The 21,694-nt window shown below is 51.1% G+C and overlaps 1 protein-coding gene and 1 non-coding gene across 5 annotated transcripts in view; both read left to right on the top strand.

Annotated features, from left to right (window-relative positions):
* Positions 1–13,903, top strand: part of WDR1 (WD repeat domain 1) — a 42,546-nt gene extending 28,643 nt beyond the window's left edge. For 3 of the 4 annotated variants that reach the window (XM_063705201.1, XM_055385502.2, XM_063705200.1), the window contains 8 exons: positions 325–558; positions 3,733–3,822; positions 5,087–5,241; positions 6,798–6,885; positions 9,232–9,342; positions 10,307–10,480; positions 10,785–10,929; positions 12,750–13,903. In XM_063705201.1, coding sequence (XP_063561271.1) covers positions 325–558; positions 3,733–3,822; positions 5,087–5,241; positions 6,798–6,885; positions 9,232–9,342; positions 10,307–10,480; positions 10,785–10,929; positions 12,750–12,856 — 1,104 coding nt within the window. In that variant the 3' untranslated portion in view covers positions 12,857–13,903. Of the gene's footprint in view, positions 1–324; positions 559–3,732; positions 3,826–5,086; positions 5,242–6,797; positions 6,886–9,231; positions 9,343–10,306; positions 10,481–10,784; positions 10,930–12,749 lie in introns of all 4 variants that reach the window. The other variant, XM_063705199.1, reaches the window with a different exon arrangement.
* MIR3138 (microRNA mir-3138) lies at positions 9,523–9,632 on the top strand. Its single transcript, NR_106484.1, has one exon. It is a non-coding gene; the product is annotated as a microRNA mir-3138 (primary transcript).
* Positions 13,904–21,694: the final 7,791 nt, after the last annotated feature.

The raw sequence follows: 21,694 nt of genomic DNA, 5'->3' as shown, positions 1-21,694 counted from the left end.
GTGGGAATTTGGCCGAGTCCATGTGTCAGTCCATCCATACTCACTCCGGAGTTAGACAAAAACTTGAAATGAGGGGCTACAAGTCGGGGCGGTTTTATGTCTCTGCCCAGAAAAGCTTTAAGGTCGCAGTGAGGTGATGGGAGAAGGTAGTGGCTGGAACGGGAGACCTGGAGGCGGGTGTTGTCCTTGGCCTCACTCATGTCCCACCCCCTGTCTGGGCTCCTTCTGTCCTACTCAAACAGTCGCAGTGGACAAGCTGCTTTTTGGGGTCTCTCTCCAGTCTGTAGTCCTCTGGCACGTGACACACTGCTTATTTCTGAATAGATTAGTTGGAGTCCCGACAGCACCCATTTGCTTTCTGCTTCTGGGGACAAAACTTCCAAGATTTGGGACGTCAGCGTGAACTCCGTGGTCAGCACATTTCCCATGGGCTCCACGGTTCTGGACCAGCAGCTGGGCTGCCTATGGCAGAAGGACCACCTGCTCAGTGTCTCCCTGTCCGGGTACATCAACTATCTGGACAGAAACAACCCCAGCAAGCCCCTGCGCGTCATCAAGGTAAGGCCTGCCCTGGGGAAGGCTGTGCCCGCTGGGTAGACAGGGAAGAGACCAGAGTGGCCAGCAAGGAAGGGGAACCATGGGAAGGCCAGGTGGAAGCTAGAGAGGTGTCCTCAGGCCTCTTTGGCCCTTGGGGTTTTGGTGGAAGGCTGGGATGCTGGTTGCTTTCTTGGGACATGAGTTTAGCCACGGTGGCAAGCCAGGTGCCAAGTTCCCCTTGAGCTACTGTGAGAACTGGAGAGTCAGGGCCTAGTGGTTCGGGGCAGTGGCCATCGCCCCCAGCTGTTGAGAGCGGTTACTTCCTGCAGGGCTCGGCCTTCCCTGAATTGGGAGTGCACAGCCTGTGCTTTACCCGACTGCAGGCAAGAGCAGAAGCTCACTGAGCACCAGGGCAGGTGACGGGGCATCGCTGAGGTCCAGGGGCAGGAGGGAGGAGCAAGAGCAGGTGGCCTTGGGCCTGGGCCTTGGCGCTGCCTGGGGTTTGAATGTGGTGGGCAGGGTGTGAAGGAGATACTGGAGTGTTCCATAAGGGAGCGATGGGACCAGGAGGAAACGGAGTTAGAATCATCCATGGGTCCCAGGTGTGAAGGCCCCAAATGCCAACCTGGGGAGGAGCAAGGTGCCTGCTTCTGAACCCTAACCCGGAAGGGTTCACTTGAGCCAAAGGCTCCCTGTGGGATGGGGAATGGCTGGGGGGGTCCTGCCTTCTCCCTCCATCCACACCAGCCAAGTTGACGCCTCTGGGAATCTCGCAGCTGGACAGGAGCCAGAGCAGGGATCCCTTCTGTATCCTCAGGTCCTGCTCTCACAGCAGCACCCGCGCCTGCTTCCCACACTGCATCTGCTGGGAACTCCAAGTCAGGTTCCCCCAGCGCTGGTGGCCCAGGGTGGGTGACCCCTCCTGCTATTCTAAGCTGTAATATCAAGGGAGGTGGACAATGCGCTTCATCCCAGCAGCCCTTCTCGGGCTCCTGCTTTAAGCCACTCGGGGAGACAAACCCTAGCACTTCCCTCACCCATTGCATCCTGCTGCCGTGGAGCTCTGGGGGACCAGCCTCTGCAGAGGGTCTGAACCCCGCAGGGCTAGTGTGGGCCAGCCTGGAGCAGCCCCTGGGCCTGTGCACTTGGCCCGTGCTGTGCTGTCAGTGGCTCCTTCACACCACAGCTTCTAGGAGGGGCTGCTAGAATCACCAAATCCATTCTACATGGGAGTTTGCCCACGAGGAAGGGGCCTCCTTAACGTTGTGTGTGTGACTCCTAAGGACCAGGTCACCTCAGCGCTCATGCATAGAGTCACGGTTCCTTTGTGACGGGGCAGTGGGGGCAGCAGCACTGCTGAGAGGGGGAAGGCTGAACCATAAAGGTTTACTAGACGTGGCCTCGAGGATAGAGGGGAATCGGGAGCGCCTCCTTGCTGGGCTCACAGCCCAGGGTGATTAGTATAAAAAGGAAGGCACGCACAGCATGGGGCCGAGGAGGTTGTTGCCTGGGGGAGCTGAGGGCTCTTGTCGAGACAATGCTCCAGTGGGCCTCCAAGTAGGATGGTGAGAAATTGTACACGGCTGAGTAAGGCTTTGCTACTGCCCAGAAAAACAGTTTCCCATGAGCCATCCCCGACAGTGTTCTCCAGGTGTCAGCCCTCAGGTCTGCCGTCCCGTGTCTGTTGGCAGGGCTGCCCTGAGAGTGCTCTTCCTAATACCACTGCTGCCAACTGTCTGGGGCCAGTGCACCCGGCCTGCCACCGTGGCTAAACTTATGTCCCAAAAAAGCAACCAGCATCCCACCCTTCCACCGAAACCCCAAGGGCCAGTTGTCAAAACCCCCACGTCCCAACTCTCAAATGCCACACCTGTGTGAGTCACGCAGATGCTGATGTTCGGTGCTGATCTGGGCTGCAGTGGGATTGAGCAGCAGGTATCAGCCCAGGCTGCATGTTAGAACCACCTGGGAGCTCTAAAAAGTGCTGGCTGCTGACGCCCCCAGAGGCACTAAGTTTACAGGGAAGTCTCAGGGCAGCAGGAGCTTGCAGGCCTCCAGAAGGAACACCTGTGGGCATCTGGGCAGGGCTAGGAGTGTTTCTGGTAAGTTCAAGGCATTGAGCCTGCACACAAGTCTCTTGGCCTCTTGCCGAGTGCACGTTCTGATTCGGCAGGAAGGTGGGCCTGAGCCCTGCTGGTGGGGGCTGTGCTGGTCTGAGGTCCGTGCTGTAAGGGACTGGTGGGATGCCACATTGGAAGGAGGCAGCCCAGCTCAATGTCTCTTACTGGGGCATGTGATGATTTTTCCCCACGTATCTGTGGAAAAGATGGAAGTAGCTGCATTCGTTGTCCATTCTCCAGTCCCACTGGTAACTGTGTACCTGTCTCCAAGGAGACCTGCATCCAAAGATCTGTGCCATATTGTGGCAACATGTGGCATGCCACAGAGATCAAGAATTCCTGCGGAAAAGCCCTGAGCTCAGAGGAGAGGGGCCAGCCAGGAGCTGGCCTCCCTTTGCAGGAGAAAGGCATGAGGAGCCTGCACCCCAGCTGTTATTTTTGTCTAAGGATCAGATACGGAGGGGGCTAAACGCCACCCTCTGGAAGCAGCTGTCTGGTTGTGGACCAGCCTTGTGTGCCCTCCACTGCAGCAGTCAGGGAGGTTAGGGTAGGAGCGTCAGCGTTCACAGACAGCCTTAGGCTTTTACAGTGGTCAGAGAGACCCCTGCCCTCAGCAGGGCCAGCACTCCTGGGCAGGGAGAGAGAAGAAACCTCACAAACCAGGGCCTGAAGCGAATGTGGCCAGCGAAGGCCTCCTGGACCGACCCCCTTGCGGCTCCCCCCGACGGGTGCTGGTCGGCAGGGTGCAGGCCACGTGTCTGCACACGTTAGGTGCTCAGGTGCTGGGCCTTGGTCAGACGCAGGTCTGGGCCCAGGTCTGGGTTAGGTATCTTGGAGGGAGGGGAATGAAGGGCAGGGTCTGTAGATGACTGGGTAGCTTTGGAAAGGTTTCTTAGGGCTCGTGGGCCATGCATTCGGGCAGCTGGGGCTACTGGGGCCTCAGAACACGTGCACTGCCATGGATTGAGGGGCGTCTGCCCCCTCCATTACCCAGAAGCTTCGTTGGTGGAAAGCGGGTGGCAGAGGGCAGGGCAGTGTGTCCTCAGCTTACCCGCCCAGTGTGTCTCCTCCACAGGGTCACAGTAAATCGATCCAGTGTCTGACGGTGCATAAAAACGGCGGCAAGTCCTACATTTACTCTGGGAGCCACGACGGACACATTAATATCCTTTGACTCAAAGAGCTGGCTCCGGGGCCGCTGGCTCTAGGGGGGAATTTCCTGTTCCCATGGTGCCAGAGGCCCGGCCAGCCAGGTGGCTCCAGCTGCAGCCACAGCCACACGCTCTTCTGACCCGTGTGGCTTCTGGGGTGGCCTGTCTGTACATGGGGACAGGCAACTGTCCCCTGGAGTTGTCCCTGGCAACTCCAGGGCTTATGCTGAGGAAAAGCCATGGGCGGCTCCGACCTGATCAGTACCTTCTTGTCGTGCAACCCTGAGAGTGTGGCTTAACGGCCCTGAGCTTGGGCTGCCACTCCCTCTGCCAGTGGCAGCTGGCGCCAGCCTTGGCCCTACTCCACATGGTGGGTTTCTTGATTCCTAGAATTCACAAGCACCTGGACACCCTTACGTTGGGTCCCCTTGTTTTAAAAATAGGAAAACGTGAGCCCAGAGAGCTAATGTGCCCTCCCCAGAGTCACGCAGCCTGTGGTCCACAGAGCCAGGGCTGGAGCTCCTGCGAGGCGCCTTGTGGCCCTTCGGTGATGTTCCCTGGAGGTGTTTGTGTCCCCCTTATAAGTCCTTGTCTGGGTTTCTTTAAATGACTCCTGGTTTCTCCCTGATGATGGGGGCTTCTGTTGTGTTTTTCCTGCATGGCCTGGGGCTGGTGACACCCTGCTCACGGGTGTGTCTTGAACCTTGGAGCCACCATCTGCAGAGTGCCTGGGCAGGGATGCCAACACACATTGCTGATGATGGCACCTGCTGTGCGTTGTTCTGCTGCCCTCCCTGAGCACCGTGCTGTGTTGGAGACTGCCTTTTGTGTGGACAGCTCTGGTCTGCATGTGCTGTACCTCCCAAAGGGACTGTCCAGGACCCAAGGAGGTCCCCCCAGGCTGGGAGAGGAGGGCAGACATGCCACCCTCTGCCCCCAAAACGTAAAGAAATGTGGGGGTAGAGGGGTGCGCCTACCCGACAACTAGTAGCAGAGGAGACGCCGGAGTCTCCCCAGCTTGCTGGTCCCCAGTGGGCCTCCAGCACGGCTCCCTTTCTGCCTCATCCCAGTCCCTATGTGGTGCACTCACACTTCAGATACCCGTTCCTAAGAACGTGTCAACAGTGGACACTGCAGGCTTCCCAGGGGGAATGGTTATGTCCGTTTGCAGCGAGATTCTCATTTCTTGATATAGATGGAGAATCTTAGGACTGAAGCCACACCTGAGAACACCCAGCAGTCCCGGGAGCCGGGCTTTTCCTTAACCCCGCCCTACATTACTGGGATTCAGAGACGGGGGAGAACGACTCCTTCGCTGGGAAAGGCCACACGAACCAGGTGTCCAGGATGACCGTGGATGAGTCGGGGCAGCTCATCAGCTGCAGCATGGACGACACCGTGCGGTACACCAGCCTCATGCTGCGGGACTACAGGTGAGAGCACTCGGGTCTGTGGGGGTTCCGGATGAGCCTCAGCTCCCCTCGCAGGGTTTGTGCCCTCCAGCAGTTCCTGTTCCGGAGGACGCCTCACTTGCTCCTTTCATCTCTCCCACCCTGTCCCCAGCATTGTTCTCCTGTTTTTGGGCCCTGAGCCGAGCACTGTGTTACAGATCCAGGTGGTCTGGGTAATGCTCTTGCCCACAGACGATGACCAGGTGTGGACTCTGCCCTGGAAGCAGGGGCAGCAGATCACAGCCCTGTTCTCCAGGAACCTGCTGCGGTCTCTCCCTGTCTCCCTTTCCTCATCAGTAAAGGCGGGTACAGTGGAGCCTGCCTCAGGCTGTTGTGGGTTAGGTGAGCCTAGCACAGGGCAGGTGCTGAGTACAAGACAGCATTCCCCTTCTGCTCAAGGGTGAGATGGGCAGACAGTGATCTGGTTAAAAGACAATGTCTTGTTTGGTTTTGGTCCTGGGCCTTTGATTGGCAGTCAGTGGAGCTTGGAGAGTAGCAGTTTGCAAGTGATCTGAAGTCCTAAATGCAGTTGGAGGGACTTGAAAGGGAAATGTTCCAGGACCTGACGAGGCCACTGCACATCCAGTGTCCCCACGCCCAGGTCTGACCCCTCCTCTGGCCCTACATTTCTTGTGTAGACCCCTTTGTCACCCGGTAGTCCTGCCTAAGTCGTGTTGCCTGGGAGATGGGGACTCCTGGGGCCTGTTGATGGGAGCCTGGCACAGGGTGCAGCACGCAGCTCCTAGCAGGTGTGCCATCCTTGTAGGTAACACAGGCCCTGCCTGCCTGGCGGACTGGGCATCTGCAGGTAAATTGGGCCTTCTGATGAGTGGCAGAAGCGGCCCTGGTCCTCTTTCTACTGCCCTGTGGTGACCCCACTCTTAACACGTCCCATAAAAGGGTCTTCCGTGGGCCAGATAACCCAAGGCAAGGCCCTTACAGAGCCAGCCTTGGCCTGGTGACCTTGCTGCAGAGCCTTTGGGGATGCCACACTTGGCCGAGTGACACAGAAATTTCCTTGATTATCTCAGTTTTCAAGAAGTTTGTGTGTATGAGTCTTTCTAGAACAAGTTTTGATAGCATTGGCCAAGGCTAAAGATAACATGATTTTCACCCATTAAAGGTAACGGATTCTTAAAAGTTACCCATCCATTTTGGGGAGCAGAGCTCAATTCTGTCTGTGCTCAGTAAACTCCAGTCTCTAGCCAACAGACAGGGGGACAAAAGCCACATCTGGGTGTAATGAGGGCTTACCACAGATAAATAGGAGCATAATCAACGCCTTTCACTGCCTCCCGCCCCTCCTTCCCCCCCCACCCCTCCCCCTCCCCGGGCCCCCATTATGATTTATAATCTCTTTGCACCAGAGTCATGGGTCGTTTTTTCGCTACCATCCCATATTTTAGCAAGTCTCTCCAGTATAGACGGCAGTAGAATTGCCTTCTAAGGAGCGAAACTGTGGTTTAACAGTAAATATGTATGCATACCTACCCTGAGCTGCTGCAATGTCGAAGTAATGTGCTTCCTTTCTCTAACAGCGGACAAGGAGTTGTGAAACTGGACGTTCAGCCAAAGTGCGTAGCTGTCGGCCCCGGGGGATACGCCGTGGTCGTGTGCATTGGGCAGGTAGGGACCTGGCTTAGTGTTTGGGTCGGAGCCTGCAGCTGTGTGGTGCCTGCTTGCTGAATTTGACTCACGTCCCGTTTGACAGTTGCTCTAGCCAGTGTTTTGGTTGAGTGCTCATTTGCACTGCACTAAGGGATCTCACATATTTAATCCTCACCACCATCACATCAGTTGTACAGATGAATGAATGGAGGCACGGAATGGATAAGTTGGTTGTCCAAGGCCGCAGCTGGTCGGAGGAAAGAGCTGGGATTTGTCTCTAAGCCTCAGACCACGCTGCCTGCCTGTCAGCCTGTAAAGTCTATGAGATACCCTGTGGGGTGGGCCTGCCTTTGCTCCTGTTCACATCCCAGCCCTGCTGCATTGTAGCTGTGTGACCTCCGGCATTTACCTCACCCTGTCTGAGCCTTAGTTTCCCATCCCCAGCACTCACAGATCCAGGTGATTATGAGGAAGTACATGTAAGTCTCCTTACACCATCTTGGTTCCTCTTACAGATGAGGAGGCTGAGGCCTAGAGCAGCTTGGTACTTTCCCACATGCAGAAGGGTGGCACCTGACTCCCCGGCCTGGCTTCTCACCCCAGACAGCGGGGCCACCTGCACACCTTTGGAATATCTGGACCAAAGCCACCTGAGACCCAAGCCTGACCCACTTTATACAGAATTCTGCCCTGCAGAAGATAATATCTGTTAGCGGGCCTAGGCTTGCTGGCATGTAGACCGGGGAAGTCAAGGGGCACCTGTTGGCACGAGTGGCGAGCCCTGCTAAAGAAAGCTGCTTTCAGGACCCTCTGGCCCTCCTTTGCCTTGTGAACTTAATTGCTTTAGGGACAGTGGATTTCTCTGTGTCCTAGATAATAAGAAATCCCTGCCAAGTAATTATTGCAAACAGCCTGGACAGCCAGTGGGGGTGGGAAGGTGCAAAGGGAATCCACACATGGAGCGCCTTGGGGCCTGGGGGAAACGCTACAAAGCGGAGTTCTAGAAGGCTGGCAGGTGGCCTATCTCTGTACAGCAGGGCTCTTCCCAGCCAAGGGGTCTGCACATGGGGCTTTGTGGGTGAGGGGATGAGGCCTAGGGCAGCGTGCCCTGTGTCTCCAGACCCAGGTTTCCTCATTTGTAAAGTTGTGGTCATCATAGGCCACCCTTTCCCCTGAGGCAGAGAGGATGTTCAGACGGGCCCAGCTGGCGCCTGCCGCCCAGGAAGTTAGAAAGGACCCCGGTAGGGTTGTGGTGTGCGGGGCACAGGCTCCAGGTCCCTGCACCTCCTCATGTGGCATTTCTCTGTGATCTGCTGTTACCCGATCCTCCCAGGGCATCTGGAACCCCTGCTCTGCGTCAGAATTTTCTGCAGAGCTCCCTGTCACCAGTCAAAGGGTTAGGGTGCTAGGAGGGGCCTGGGATTTTAGATCAGGAAACAACCAGGTTCAAGTCTCATGTCGGACGAAGCTTCAGGCAAATGCTTAGGCCCTCATTCTTCACCTGTGAGTAGGTAAGGCCACCTCCAGAGCCGGGCAGGTGACAGAGGTGCATCTTCAGTAGTAGGTTTTAGTCAGGGCGCTGCTACCATTCATCCCGATCCACCCACAATCCACGCAGAAACAGAAGCCCAGAGGGTAGGGGCGGAGGCTGCCTTCCCTCATGACAGCTGGTGGCTTGGGTAGGGGCACACTGGGATAAAGGCAAAACTCAGAGATGAAGGCCACTGTCTGGGAGCAGTTGAGTAAGTTAGGACCGGAAGAATTGACAAGGAAGAGAGATGGAAGGAAGGCCCCTGCTGCAGAGCCTCTGCTGCACGTACCAGAGGCAAAGGCCCAGTGTGGGTGCCAAGGCTTGGATTCTGGGCGAGTCCCGGCTCAGCCTGTGGGAACTGGAGCCTTGGGCGTGCAGCATAAGCACCGTACCCCATTTTCTTCTCTGAAACGGGGAACCTGATCCCTGCCTTGTGGGGCTGGAACACTCGCAGCAGAGCGCTGGCACGTGCCCAGGGGCTGTCACTGTTTTTGTTTACTGTTGTTAGTGCCTTTCTTACCCTGAATGTTGATTCCCATCGAGGCCAAGTGACTTTCCAAGAGGTGGTGCTGTGGTGACTGCCTTGGAAGTAATGTAGTGATGACAGTAATGGTCACAGTTAGTTGTGTTTCCTGCCCCACCTGACTGAGGGTCACAAGGCTGGGACTGAGTCCAGGTGGTGTGGCTCAGAGCCCCAGGAGGCCCTGCAAAGAGGTTGGGGATGGAGCCAAACCCAGCTCCAGTGAACCCCGACAGGGATGCACCGCTCCTACCACTGAGGGTTTTGTCCCGAAGGGCTGGACTGCCTGACCAGCTGCCTGTGTGTGCCACAGATTGTCCTGCTGAAGGATCAGAGGAAGTGCTTCAGCATCGACAACCCCGGCTATGAGCCCGAAGTTGTGGCAGTGCACCCCGGCGGGGACACGGTGGCGGTTGGGGGTGCGGTAAGTCGCTTTCCTCTCCCCCGTGCTCTCTGTCCTTGGTATCTGGGTGATTTGGGGACAGCGTGAGCTGTGTGAGTACCGGGGCTGTCTCAGGGAAGGCAAGAGGTCAGGGGAAGGATGGGGGCAGTGGGGGCGAGGGACTTGCTCTGGGGCCCAGCCACGCCACCTCCTGCCACCCAGGGGTGGAGCCTTCCCTTGCCCTCCTCGGCACTTCCCCCACCTCACTGCCCGGGTGCCCACAAGACTGTGGACAGTGAGGTAGAGGGAGTGCCGAGGAGGGGACAGCTGGGCCTCAGAGCCAGCCCCATGAGTGGCGGCAGGAGGGGAGCGCAAGAGGGTAGCAGTTCAGGAAATCAAGGAATGGCATCCCCTGGGGCTGGGCTTGGCTCACAGGTTGAAGGAAGAGTGACAGAAGTTTCCCAGCATCTTCAAGGTGCGGTACTATCCAGGCATTTTACAGTTTCTCTTGAGTTCTGCCTCGGCATAATTCTCATGCCCTTGAATTTGTGTGTGGTCTGGTCACAGTGTGCCTGGCCAAGTCCTGAGTGCTCTGTAGAAGAGCTCATTTCCCCTCCCTAGCCCAGGAGGGCAGCCCTCTGATAACCCAGTCCTGCAGCAGGCGTGGCACTGCCCTCCATGCTAGGGGCTGGGTGGGTCTATGTGCTGCCGGGTCCTTCAGGTGCCGGATGTGACCGGGGCATGGAGTGGCTTCCTCCACCAGCCAGCTTGAGGGCCTCAGGAGACCAGCGGTGCCCCGAGGTACCAACAGCTGTTTTCATAGAGCTTCGTAGGTTTCAGGCCCATCCACGGGAAGAGCCATGCCCAGCGCCTGGCATGGGCCCAGCAGAGCAGCAGTCAGTGGGAACGGCACAGTTTCTTAAGCCCTCGACCCCCCCACTTCACAAAGGGTGGGTGTGGTGTGTGTGTTCAGGGGTGGCTCACTTCCTCTCTGTCCCTGCCGTAGGACGGCAACGTCCGCCTGTACTCCATCCTGGGCACCACGCTGAAGGATGAGGGCAAGCTCCTAGAGGCCAAGGGCCCCGTGACCGACGTGGCCTACTCCCACGATGGCGCCTTCCTCGCGGTGTGCGACTCCAGCAAGGTGGTCACAGTGTTCAGCGTTGCTGACGGCTACTCGGTGAGTGGCGGCGGGCTCCTCCTCTGTCCCCGTGCTGGACGGTGCAGGTGGCAGTGGGAGGTTATCCGTGACTTGGTGACCTTGAGCTGAGCCTGTCTGAGCTGTAGTTTTCTTGCCTCTACAAGTAGCAGGTGCCTCGTGCCATGCTTCTGAGGAGTCAGTGGGTTTGCAGGGGTCACTGGCATAGAGTTAGCGCCTGAGAAACCTGGGTCCTTATTGTCGCCATGAGGGATAAGCGAGGTGATATGGGCAAATGCGGCCTGAACCTCACCTGCCACCTCTCTTGTTTTCAACCTGCAACTAGGAGAACAATGTTTTTTATGGACACCATGCAAAAATCGTCTGCCTGGCCTGGTCCCCAGACAATGAACACTTTGCCTCCGGTGGCATGGACATGATGGTGTATGTTTGGACCCTGAGTGACCCGGAAACCAGAGTCAAGATCCAAGGTGACTTCCGCCCCCAGGCCTTGGCAGGGACCACCCCATGGTTCGGGGCTCCATGGGCCACCTCACAGGCTGTCCCCTGGCTGCAGTCCCCAGGGCTAAGTAGCCTCTGTGCTTCTAGACAGGTGGCCCAGAAGAGGTGTGGGTCTCCTTCCCTCCAGCAAACACCAGCTGCGCTGCTGGCCGTACTGAGGGACCACGGGGTCCCCATGCACAGGACACCTGCTGAGCTGAGTGAAGGCCTCACTTTTGACATTTTCACTTCCCCCACTCACCCCTTAAATCCCACCTGGGACCAGGGTCTCCCCCTCCCTAAGACAGCCACGTCCAGTGTATAATGTGAGCCTCATGTGGCGTTGAAATTTACTGGTAGCCACATTTAAAAAGGAAACAGGTGAAATGATTTGTAACAGTAGATTTTATTTAGCCCCGCATGTCATCATTTCTCCCTGAGGGGGTTGTGATGTCCCCGCGTGGCCATGCACATATGGTAAGGCAGCTCTGTGTTGTCCAAACCCTCCCCTCCCCGAGTGCCCCCCTACCACTCTCCTCCTAGTGTGTGGTCAAGTCCCCTCATCCATTCTCCTTGAAGACATCCTTTTGTGTTAAACATTAATGGGGCCCTTTCCTATTTAAAAATGTCTGAGCCCACCCCCAGAGCCCATTCCCCAACTGCAGGCTTCAGGTGCAGGACAGGCAAAGAGGGAACGCAGCCCGGTCTGGAAGGGAGGAGACACAAAGCAGGTTTCAACGTCCGTCCTGGTTTATAAGGCAATCGCCAGTCTGGTAGTGAGAATCAAACAAGTTCATGAATGAAATGGATCCAGAAAAAAATACAGCAAGAGCTAGTCAGATAGAGATTAGGAGGTCGGGGTCTGTGTCTTCACTGTGAGGTCACAGGCCACCAAACATGAAGTGACCTCAGCGTCGGGTTCTCGTACAGATAGTTGAGTTCTGCATCTGGAAAAGAGCCAGCCTGGTGATGTGGACGGAGTGCTAAAGCCTGGCCTCACAGCCAAGTCATGCTTGGTGGTTGAAGGCGCTCCTGGGCACCTGTGCCACCCGCAGGCCAAGGCTTCCTTCATCAGGGTGTATGCCGTGCCAGGCAGGGGTGGGGGCTGAATCTCACCCTGTCTAGGTGGGGCTGCAGACCTAGAGGCTGGGGGCCACCCGGACCTGGGGAGCAGAGAGCTGGTGGGAACCCCCTTGCCTGCAGCTGGGAGCCTCCCTGGGCTTCATGGGCAGAGCCAGCCACAGAGGAGCCATAAGCGCACAGGCACCGTCTCACTATTGGCATCTCTGGTGGGTGGAGGCAAGATTATGGGGAATCGAATCTGTTCACCCATGGTGTGACTGTCACAGAGGGGAAAGTCAGTGGCCCCCCCAGTCCTGTGTGTTCCAGCCTCTTACTGGTTGTCATGCCTGCCCCATTTTAATAGGGCATGGATACAGTGTAGCTGTTTGTGTGTTGTCTGCATGTCATCGCTTTTATACATAAGAAGACATTGTTATTTCGCTCCTTTGGAACTTGGTTGTCAAGACTTGGAGACAGGGAGCCACTGGCATCTGTAGGTGGAGCCAGGGATGCTGCTAATTACCCTGCAGCACACAAAAAAGAGGTACCCGGCCCCGGGGTTCAGGAGTGTCACGTGGAGAATTCAGCCACACTGCCACCGTGCCAGACTCCTGAGTTACAACGATTCGTGGCCATTTTCTTGGCCCTGGAGATGATTTAGGCAAAGGTTGTTCCATCTTCCTAGTCCAAGATGTACATAGATGCAGAGAAGTTTGGCTTTTCGTTAATTCGCACCCTTTCTTCCCAGATGCACACCGGCTGCACCATGTCAGCAGCCTGGCCTGGCTGGACGAGCACACGCTGGTCACGACCTCCCATGACGCCTCTGTCAAGGAGTGGACAATCACCTACTGAGGAGCCCCACCCCCGCCTCTGGATGGACCGAATCAGGGACTAGAGTTTAACTGCAGCGGAACATGTCATTTCTCTATTTCTGTGACACGCCCCCATGCCCCCGCCCCGCCACAAGAGGCAGGAGGGCCCAGTCATGACCCTCGTCTCTGCAGGGTGTCTGTACACGTTCTTCTGAAAGCTTTAGACAGGAACAGTTTGCACATGAAAAATAAAGCGAGCACCTAAACAATGTGTGGAGCATAACTAAAACCCACAGCCCAACCAAACCTTGAGAATGCGAAACATTCCAGAGGCAGTAGCCTCCAAAGCACACACAGCCCCTGGCCCCGCCGCGGCTCTCACTGTCTGTCAGGGGAGGTTGTACAGGTGAATGAGCCGGGGGGCTCATGTTCCTGCCTGCAGAACATTTCTGTACTAGTGAGGAGGGAATATGCATTGCAGTTCAGCAAAGCCGGAATTCTGTGTTGAACAGATGTCTGTCTCCCTAGTGTGTGACTCACACCTTGTGGCTGCCTTCAGAGTGCCACCTCCAGATCAGATGGGTACACACAACCCCTGGATATGTTTCATTGTCAGATTTTGTGCTTGATTTTAAGAATGGAATTGTGGGTTGTTTTGGTTTCTTTCCTTTTTTTAAATGTATCTTAACTGTTGCCTGTCAGTGTTTACAAACTAGTGCGTTGACGGCACCGTGTCCAAGTTTTTAGAACCCTTGTTAGCCAGACCGAGGTGTCCTGGTCACCGTTTCACCATCATGCTTTGATGTTCCCCTGTCTTTCCCTCTTCTGCTCTCAAGAGCAAAGGTTAATTTAAGGACAAAGATGAAGTCACTGTAAACTAATCTGTCATTGTTTTTACCTTCCTTTTTTCTTTTTCAGTGCAGAAATTAAAAGTAAGTATAAAGCACCGTGATTGGGAGTGTTTTTGCGTGTGTCGGAATCACTGGTAAATGTTGGCTGAGAACAATCCCTCCCCTTGCACTTGTGAAAACACTTTGAGCGCTTTAAGAGATTAGCCTGAGAAATAATTAAATATCTTTTCTCTTCACTGTGGGTCACTGACTTTGTGTGATGTGGGTGTGTGGGGCGGCTGGGTGGGGAGGAACGTTTGTGGGATTTTCATGGCTTTAGAGGTCTTCCCAGTCTGCAGCCTCAGGCAGGAAATGTTTGGAACACAGGATTGTCAGATCCATCATGTGGTGGAAGGGAAGCCCCAGAGAAGGGGCTGGAACCTTCAGTTCCTGCTCCCAACCATACCGCCAGATCACCCTCTGACCTGGGTCACATCCCTGCCCTTCTCTGAGCTTAAGTTGCTTTGCCAACTGAAAACACTGGACCAGATGATGTCTGTATCCCATCTACTTCTCAAATTCTTAGCAGCCTGTATAGCTTTCAGGTAAGGAATAGCATGCATTTAGATGTTAAAAATCAAATTCCCAAACATCCAAATTCATTGCAAAGTGAAAGGCACTGTTCTTTCAAAGTGCCTTTTGTACTTTTGTAACAATTGTAAAGTTGTCTAAATTTGCAATCCCAATTAAAAAAAAAAGTCTTCGAAGAGTCTAATGATACTGCTTCTTAGAAAAGTCAGGGGATAAAATGTTAGTCTCTAACATCTGAAGCTGGGGCTGCCTCTTAATAAAGTCCACAAATGACTTCGTTCCTATGTGTATTTTGGGTTAGGAAGAAGGTACTTTTCACATCAATGGGAATGGTGAACCATTCAGTAAATGGTGATGATAAAACTGGGTGACAAAAATAGTCTTGCTTACCTTGTCTTTGCAGCAAAAACCGTAAGAGGGCAAGAAAATACTGAATTTAGTCTCACAAACGCGAGTGTTTCTAAGAATGACAAAAATGGTAAAGAATAGAAGTGATACATTTGACTATGTATTTTTAAAATCTGTTGAAGAGGGAAAAACCACCAGTCCCAAAATCAAAAAACACAAATGGCACAAAAACTTTCAACATGTACTAGACCAAAGGGTGTGTTTGTTTAACACCTGACATAATTTGTCTTTAATACAGGTTAAATTTTTTTATCTTTAGTACAGGTTAAATTTTTTTCATGGATATTATGTCCATACATGGGAAAGTTTTCAAAATATATGATTAAAAACTAAGTTACAGAATAATGCAGATAGTGTGACTCCATTTTTGAAACAAAGCCACAGACTCAAGGTACAAACAAGGCCCTGAGGCTTAGAAGATCCATGGCAGAAGGGAGGTACCTCTTGTTCCTTCATGCAATGAAATTAAAGGCTTAAAAAAATCTCTACCCAGGATCTGCATCAGTTTCAAGGAGGAAGATCTTTATACTCACAAGTACACTTCAAAGGAGAAAACTAAAGCCACCTTTTATCCCTGGAGAGAGAAGAATGCAGGCAGCATTTTCAAGCTAATCGTTTATTGGCAATCTGTGATCACAAGGCTGAGCACCAAATTGGAGTCATTTTGGGAGAGGAGAGAAGCTGGACTCCAGGCATGACCCAGACGGAGCTGATCCTCACACCTCCATTCAAGGCAGAATATCTTTGTGCACATCAGCTTCATTCTGCAGACCAGCTTTGGCTACCTGGAACACTGTTCAGGATTCCAAGACCTCGGGCTGCAGTGGAACAAGACATTGATCTGAGATTAATTAGCAATGACCAGCAAGGATCAACACCTGTGGATGGAGAGGGGAGGGGAGGGTGCAGGCATCTCCTGTCACGCTCATTGGCCAGCTTAGAGACTTGCAGACCTGGCACTCGCCCTAGAGGAAGCAGTGTAGTGAGAAGAAAGCCAGACTTAAGGGATGTTGGCTTCTGTTTCCAGCTCTGACACACCGACCTTTTGGTAAGAAGAAGCTCAACTAGAAGACTTAGATCCTAAGAGCTTCTTGGGGATGTAGAACAAAGTCTGCTTCCTTTAGGGCACTGCCCTTTTGAAATGATCATGTAGATAACATGCATTTGAACAATTGGATCACTTTTTGAGAAGTGAATGTGTGTGTGTGTGTGTGTGTGTGTGTGTACACCTGTGCAGACTGACAGGATATGGTGGAATCGAATCCCTGCTGCAGAGTTTTCACATTTACAGCTGATCACTGCATTAACAAAAATGTACTGATCACCAAACTGACATTGTTTAGCATAACAATTTTTCTTCAGATGATTACTGTGTTAACAAAAGGATCTCTTGGGTTCAACCTTAGGCCAGTGTTTGACCCTGAGCCTGTTAGAACCTCATGTGTCATATCTGGACCTCTGAGAGCTGGGGGCCCCTTTGTGCTGTAAACCAGTACAATGTGGTGCTCTTGACACTAGGAAATTATTGAATACCCCAAAGAGCTTTTGGTTATGTGTCTTTCCAAAAATGGAAAGACAAAAAATTTTAAACATTTATTAATGTCTCTACCAATTACAAACCCATTACATGTTATCATAGCAAACTTTAAAGAAAAATCTTTTTCAAAACACTAGTAGAAGAGTAACATTGTTTTACATTTTGGAAAATCTCACGTCTGCCTTCTCCATTCAATGTGTGAAATACATTTTTTTTTTTTTTTGGAAATACGTAAAGAAAATGGTCTCCCACAGATTCACAGTTGGAAAAGGAATAAGAACTTGAATAGCATTTTCAGAGAACTGGATTTTTATCCTAGGCACTATACCAAAATCCAACAAGTGAAAATTTCTTAAAGGTTCATGCAGTGTGAAATCTGAAACCCTATCAATGAATCTTTAGCCCCCCTGTCAAAATCCACTTGGAACACAACTTTTATCTGTGCACAATTTTGTGCCATTCTTTGATTATTTAAAAAAAAGTGATTCATTGAGTTATGCTAATCTTTCAAATGTGGACAAATTTCGGAAAGTTTTTAAAAATCACATTTCTACAGGTTACCACCAATCTCGACAGAGACATCATTTAACTGTTAAGAACCCACTGGGCTCACGGAACTTGCAGTTCCAAATGAATATTCCAGGTCCTGGGGTGTGTCTGTCCTCATGCTTTCCCATCATCTGTCTTGTTTGCCAGGCTGAGACTGAGTTGCATCTACATTTTGATTTGAGAAGAGGCAGAAAGTGTGGCAGAGGCACACGTGCAGTCTTCAGGGACACACCCCCCGCCATGTCCACTCCCATTTTAGGAGGAACTGTTAGTCAGGTGAGCATATCTACCTTGGAGGGGCAGGTGGCTGGAATAGGAGGCTGGCAGCCCCTGGTTAGGTGGCCCCAGGCCCAGCCATGACTCCATTGCTCCAGGGAAGAGAAGAGAGCCAGCCCACTCTTCATGAACCAAATTCTGATATAATACATCCTTGACACGTTAATTTGCCTTGCTAAGCTTGAGTTGCTTTGGAGAAGATCTGGGAATATAATTTTTCCTGACATCTCTATTAACAGTATCCTTGGATTGCAAGGTGAAGTTTTAAAAATATTATATCAATTGCAAGTGCTCATCTGCCCAAACCCTGATTTTCTCAATGCAGTTACACTGCAGCGAAAACAAAATGGAGAAATGTTTGATTGCTGAGATGGCCATGAAATTGCTGAGACTGATACAAAACTGCAAATGTCTTATGATAGGAAGCTTCAGTCCCAGTCTGTAATCTAAACTTATTTAAAAATAAGGACATAATTATTTTGATGGGTAAAAGATAAAAGGTTTTTTCAGCAACTTTGGGGATCCACTCGCTGCCATGTCTTGGTCACCTGCCTCTTCTGGCAGTTCCTTTCACTTTGTTCCCAATGCGATTTGGAGGAAGGAACACTGGGCTCGAATCAAGGACACTTAAATTCCAGACTCTCCTCTGCCATTGTCAGCTGGGCATCTTTTGCTGCAGACAAAATGCCTCTGTGGTTTTCAGTTTCTCCATTCGTTCATTTCTTTATTCATTTTTGCTGTTTTTTTGAGCATTATGTCAGGTATTGTTTTAGGTTGGGGTTAGTAATATGGGAATTACAAATTATAATAATATTAGCTGCTGCTATTCACTAGAGGCTAAGTAATGTGCAGACGATGTGCTATGCACTTCACAGATATTTAGGTTCACCTGATAAAATACAGGATAGGCTGGGTGCAGTGGCACACACCTGTAATCTCAACTACGTGGGAGGATCGCTTGAGCCCAGGAGTTTGAGACCAGCCTGGGCAACATGAGTGAGATCCTCCATCTCAAAAATAAATAACTAAATAAAGTAATAAAATACAGGACATCCAGTTACATATCAATATCAGATAGATAATTTTTTAGTACAAGTATATCCCAAATATTGCACAGACATACTAAAAGCATTGTTGATCTGAAATTTAAATTTAACTGGGCATCCTGTTTTTTTTTTTTTTTTTAACAAAATCTGTCCACGTTGCATACATTGTTATTCCACTTTATTCTCACAATAGTTCTATGAGGAGTATATGTTATATCCCCAAGTAGCAGACAATGAAACGGACAATTACCAGCTGGGTAATTTTGGGCAAATGATTGAACTCCTGCAGGAAGTAAATAAAACAGAGACTTGAAATTAATTCTGCCTGACACTGAGCCCTGATGGAAGTTCTTTGTTATTTCAGATGCAGAAGACATAGGAAGACAAGCCACAGTTGTATGGTTGCTGCCTGTGAAGCAGAGAGCCACCCGTCCCTGTGTGCAGCAAATGGATGGCAGCTCAAAGGGTTAAACTGAAGATAATTGAATGAAGGGACCCTTTGGAGAGGCGCAGGTAGGATTAAGGAAGCCAGGAAGGGGTGGAAGCACTCAGGAAGTAGCTCAGAAGGAAGTCGTTCCCAATGCTGGGCCTGCAGACACAAGGGGAGGGAACCTGTACCCACCAAGAATGGGAGCCAAGAGTGCGAGGCTGGGGTGTATCTTGGAGCCTCCCATTGGCCCAAACCCAACAGGAGCCATAGGAGGCCGTGGTTCACAGAGCCCCTCCCCAGCTCTGTAGCTGCCACCGCTTGGCAACTGCCCTTAGGTGCACAGCAAGACTGAATAACCACAGTGTCCCTGCAGATGGGGGCAGTCGTGTGCACAGCCTCCATGAAACCCTCACTGTCCAGCTCCCGTCCTGTGGCTCCACCAGCTTCAGATTGCATCTTTTGTCGTCATGCTGCTGCCTCCACATCCCATTTGGGCAGCTCGCCCTCCAGGATAGCATCTGCATTCTGGGAAGGAAAGCTGAGAAGGGAAGGTGGAGGAGGAAGGGGTTAGTGCTTAGAGTAGCAAAGCTTTTTTTGTTTGTTTGTTTAGACGGAATCTCTCTGTCAGCCAGGCTGGAGTGTGGTGGCACAATCTCGGCTCACTGCAACCTCCGCCTCCCAGGTTCAAGCAATTCTCCTGCCTCAGCTTCCTGAGTAGCTGGAACTACAGGTGGTGCCACCATACCTAGCTAATTTTTCCTGTTTTTAGTAGAGATATAGGGCTGCGTGGGGATTACATGAAATACTCCAAGTAAAGCCCTAAATGAATACTTGACCCACAGCAAATATAATTAATATTAGGAATTATCATTGTTTTAGTAGATGTGAAAGAAAGGCTGTTATCAAACTATAAGTAATGTATACATGCTAGTTACCACTGTGAACACAGGACATGAAATAAGTATCCAATTAGTGATAATATACAATGAATTGTGACTGTGCTCCTAGGGAAGCCAGGTGAAGGCCAGGGGAAATTCAGAGGACCATCTCTGGCTGGGACATCAGGGCAGGCTTCCTGGAGCAGGAGGTCCCTCAAGACTGGAGAGGACACTTTCAGGAAGTCAACCAAGACTGAGGATGTGACATTCCTGGAAAATATCAAGGTGGAATTTAGTATCTTCCAGTGTTCTTATATGGAATCATTTGTTCATTTCTCCTGTGGAGATTTAAAAACTACAAACCTCACATTCTTTACCATAAAAATCTCCCATTTTTAAAATTCTTATACTTAGTCCTAGATTTCTGTGAGTCTTCCTCATTTGCCCCTGGCTATCATCATCCAACATAAAATCAGGGATGGTTGGCATCCTAATTGGCAGCTACTAGGAAAAGGAAACAGAGAAGATAGGATTCTAAGGGTGCCACTGCCTGGAAAATCTTGTTAGATAATGATACAAGTTAGGAGCATTGATAACAACACATGTTTTTCACTTACTGAGGTCTAAGTTTTGGGTCATCCAATTATCATCCTACTCTACCTTGTCACCACAAAAATGTTCTTGCTGGGTGAGTCGGAACTTATTAATTACCTATCAAGCAATTGAATGTTATATCAATAAATTATGTAAATATTAATATTTTAATAAATAGCAATACAAATTAATAGTTCATGTGATTAATTCTTAATCAGCTAATTAATTTTAAAAGGAAAAAAGAATCTTAGATGAAACATTCCAGAGACGTCCCAAGACATTAGATACCCTATGCCAAGGAGGCACGTTTTCTTGTCCCATGAGCCAGGCTAGCCCCAGGGACCCTAAACTGGGTCTTTTCACTTAGATTCTGTTGCAGCATTTTGTGATTATAACCTGATCTGGTACAATGACCATTCCACTCTTCCACTCCCCTATTTATTTTTTTTAAGAAGGATAAAAACCTCCTTGCTCATCATACTAGTGTCCTACATATAAATGGCTATCAGGGTTTGTGCCTTCATAGGGACTTGAAGATGGCAAAGCTGTTCAGTCACACAACAAAATCGGTTGTCCCCACAGGCCCTGGTGGGATGTCAGCATTATCCTTTCCATGTTTTGGTGTCGGAAATGGAATTGCAGGGAACCTAGGTTTGGAGTAACTTGTATCCCTGGGATGATGGAAGTGGCTGCAAGACAAGAAGCTCGGTTCATAGCCCAGCATCCCTGATGGACGGGCCTCACTGCTACTGCAGTAGGACAAAGTAGACTCTGAAGGGTCTTCGCAATACTAAAGGAAGCAACCACAGGACTTGCTTTGGTGGCCTTGAGGGAGCCAAGATGGCCACAGTCAGACACATTTAAGCTTGATGCAAGCAGATGCGGGCTGAGTGGCCAGTATAAACTGAAGTGCACTTTTGGGGCCCACCTTCTACGTTAGACACCGTTTGGACACTACCATAGAGATGTGTGTTGTCTGATGAAAAAAGCACTACCCTTGTGAACAGAATAGCCTGGGGTCCTGCACCTGCTTCTCACCCACAGATTAACCTTGGACAAGGTAATCATAGACCCTGAACCCCCATGCATAAAATGGCATGACACGCCCCCACCCCAGCATATGCCACCAGGCTGGTGAGATGAGGAAAGCCACATTGGCGGGAGTTTATTAGCTAGGGTGGTTTAGGCACACAGGCAAGGAATGAGTTCTTAAGAACGTAACTGAGGGCTTGTGCTCTTGTATAAGAAATACTTTCGTTTGAACTAGTGCTGCCTTCGCAGAAGATCACATCATGCAGCCAAAAAATTAAAAGGGTTGTAAGGAATAATGCTGGCTACAACCGTCAATGTGGCCCCATTGAGAGCAGGATGAGGACATTTACAGATGGAGACAGACACCATCTCACTGGCAATTGAATTAGAATCATCAGCTTAGCTCGCTTCTGGTCCCATCACAGGTTAATCTAAATGGCACCCCAAGGAGACATCATTTTTTAAGCAGTTTGGGATTAGAAAAGGTCACACTTCTGAGAACGCTCCAGAGAGAAACACAGTGGTACCATTGTCTTCTGAATTCTAGCTTACCCTGATTTTGTTTGTACTGCATAAAGTCAGGTCAAGCAGTATGCCTCAAATAACTTGGATTTTTGACAATTACGCCTTCTTTCATGCCTGCCTTCCTGCCCTCCCTCTTTCTATTCCTTTCTCTCTCCTACCTCCCTCCCTTTCTTCCTTCTTTC

The sequence above is a fragment of the Gorilla gorilla genome, chromosome 3, assembly GCF_029281585.2.
Source record: "Gorilla gorilla gorilla isolate KB3781 chromosome 3, NHGRI_mGorGor1-v2.1_pri, whole genome shotgun sequence".
NCBI classification, from domain to species: Eukaryota; Metazoa; Chordata; class Mammalia; order Primates; family Hominidae; genus Gorilla; species Gorilla gorilla.
The sequence above is the reverse complement of the archived record's forward strand: the minus strand, read 5'-3'. Positions and strand labels throughout refer to the sequence as shown.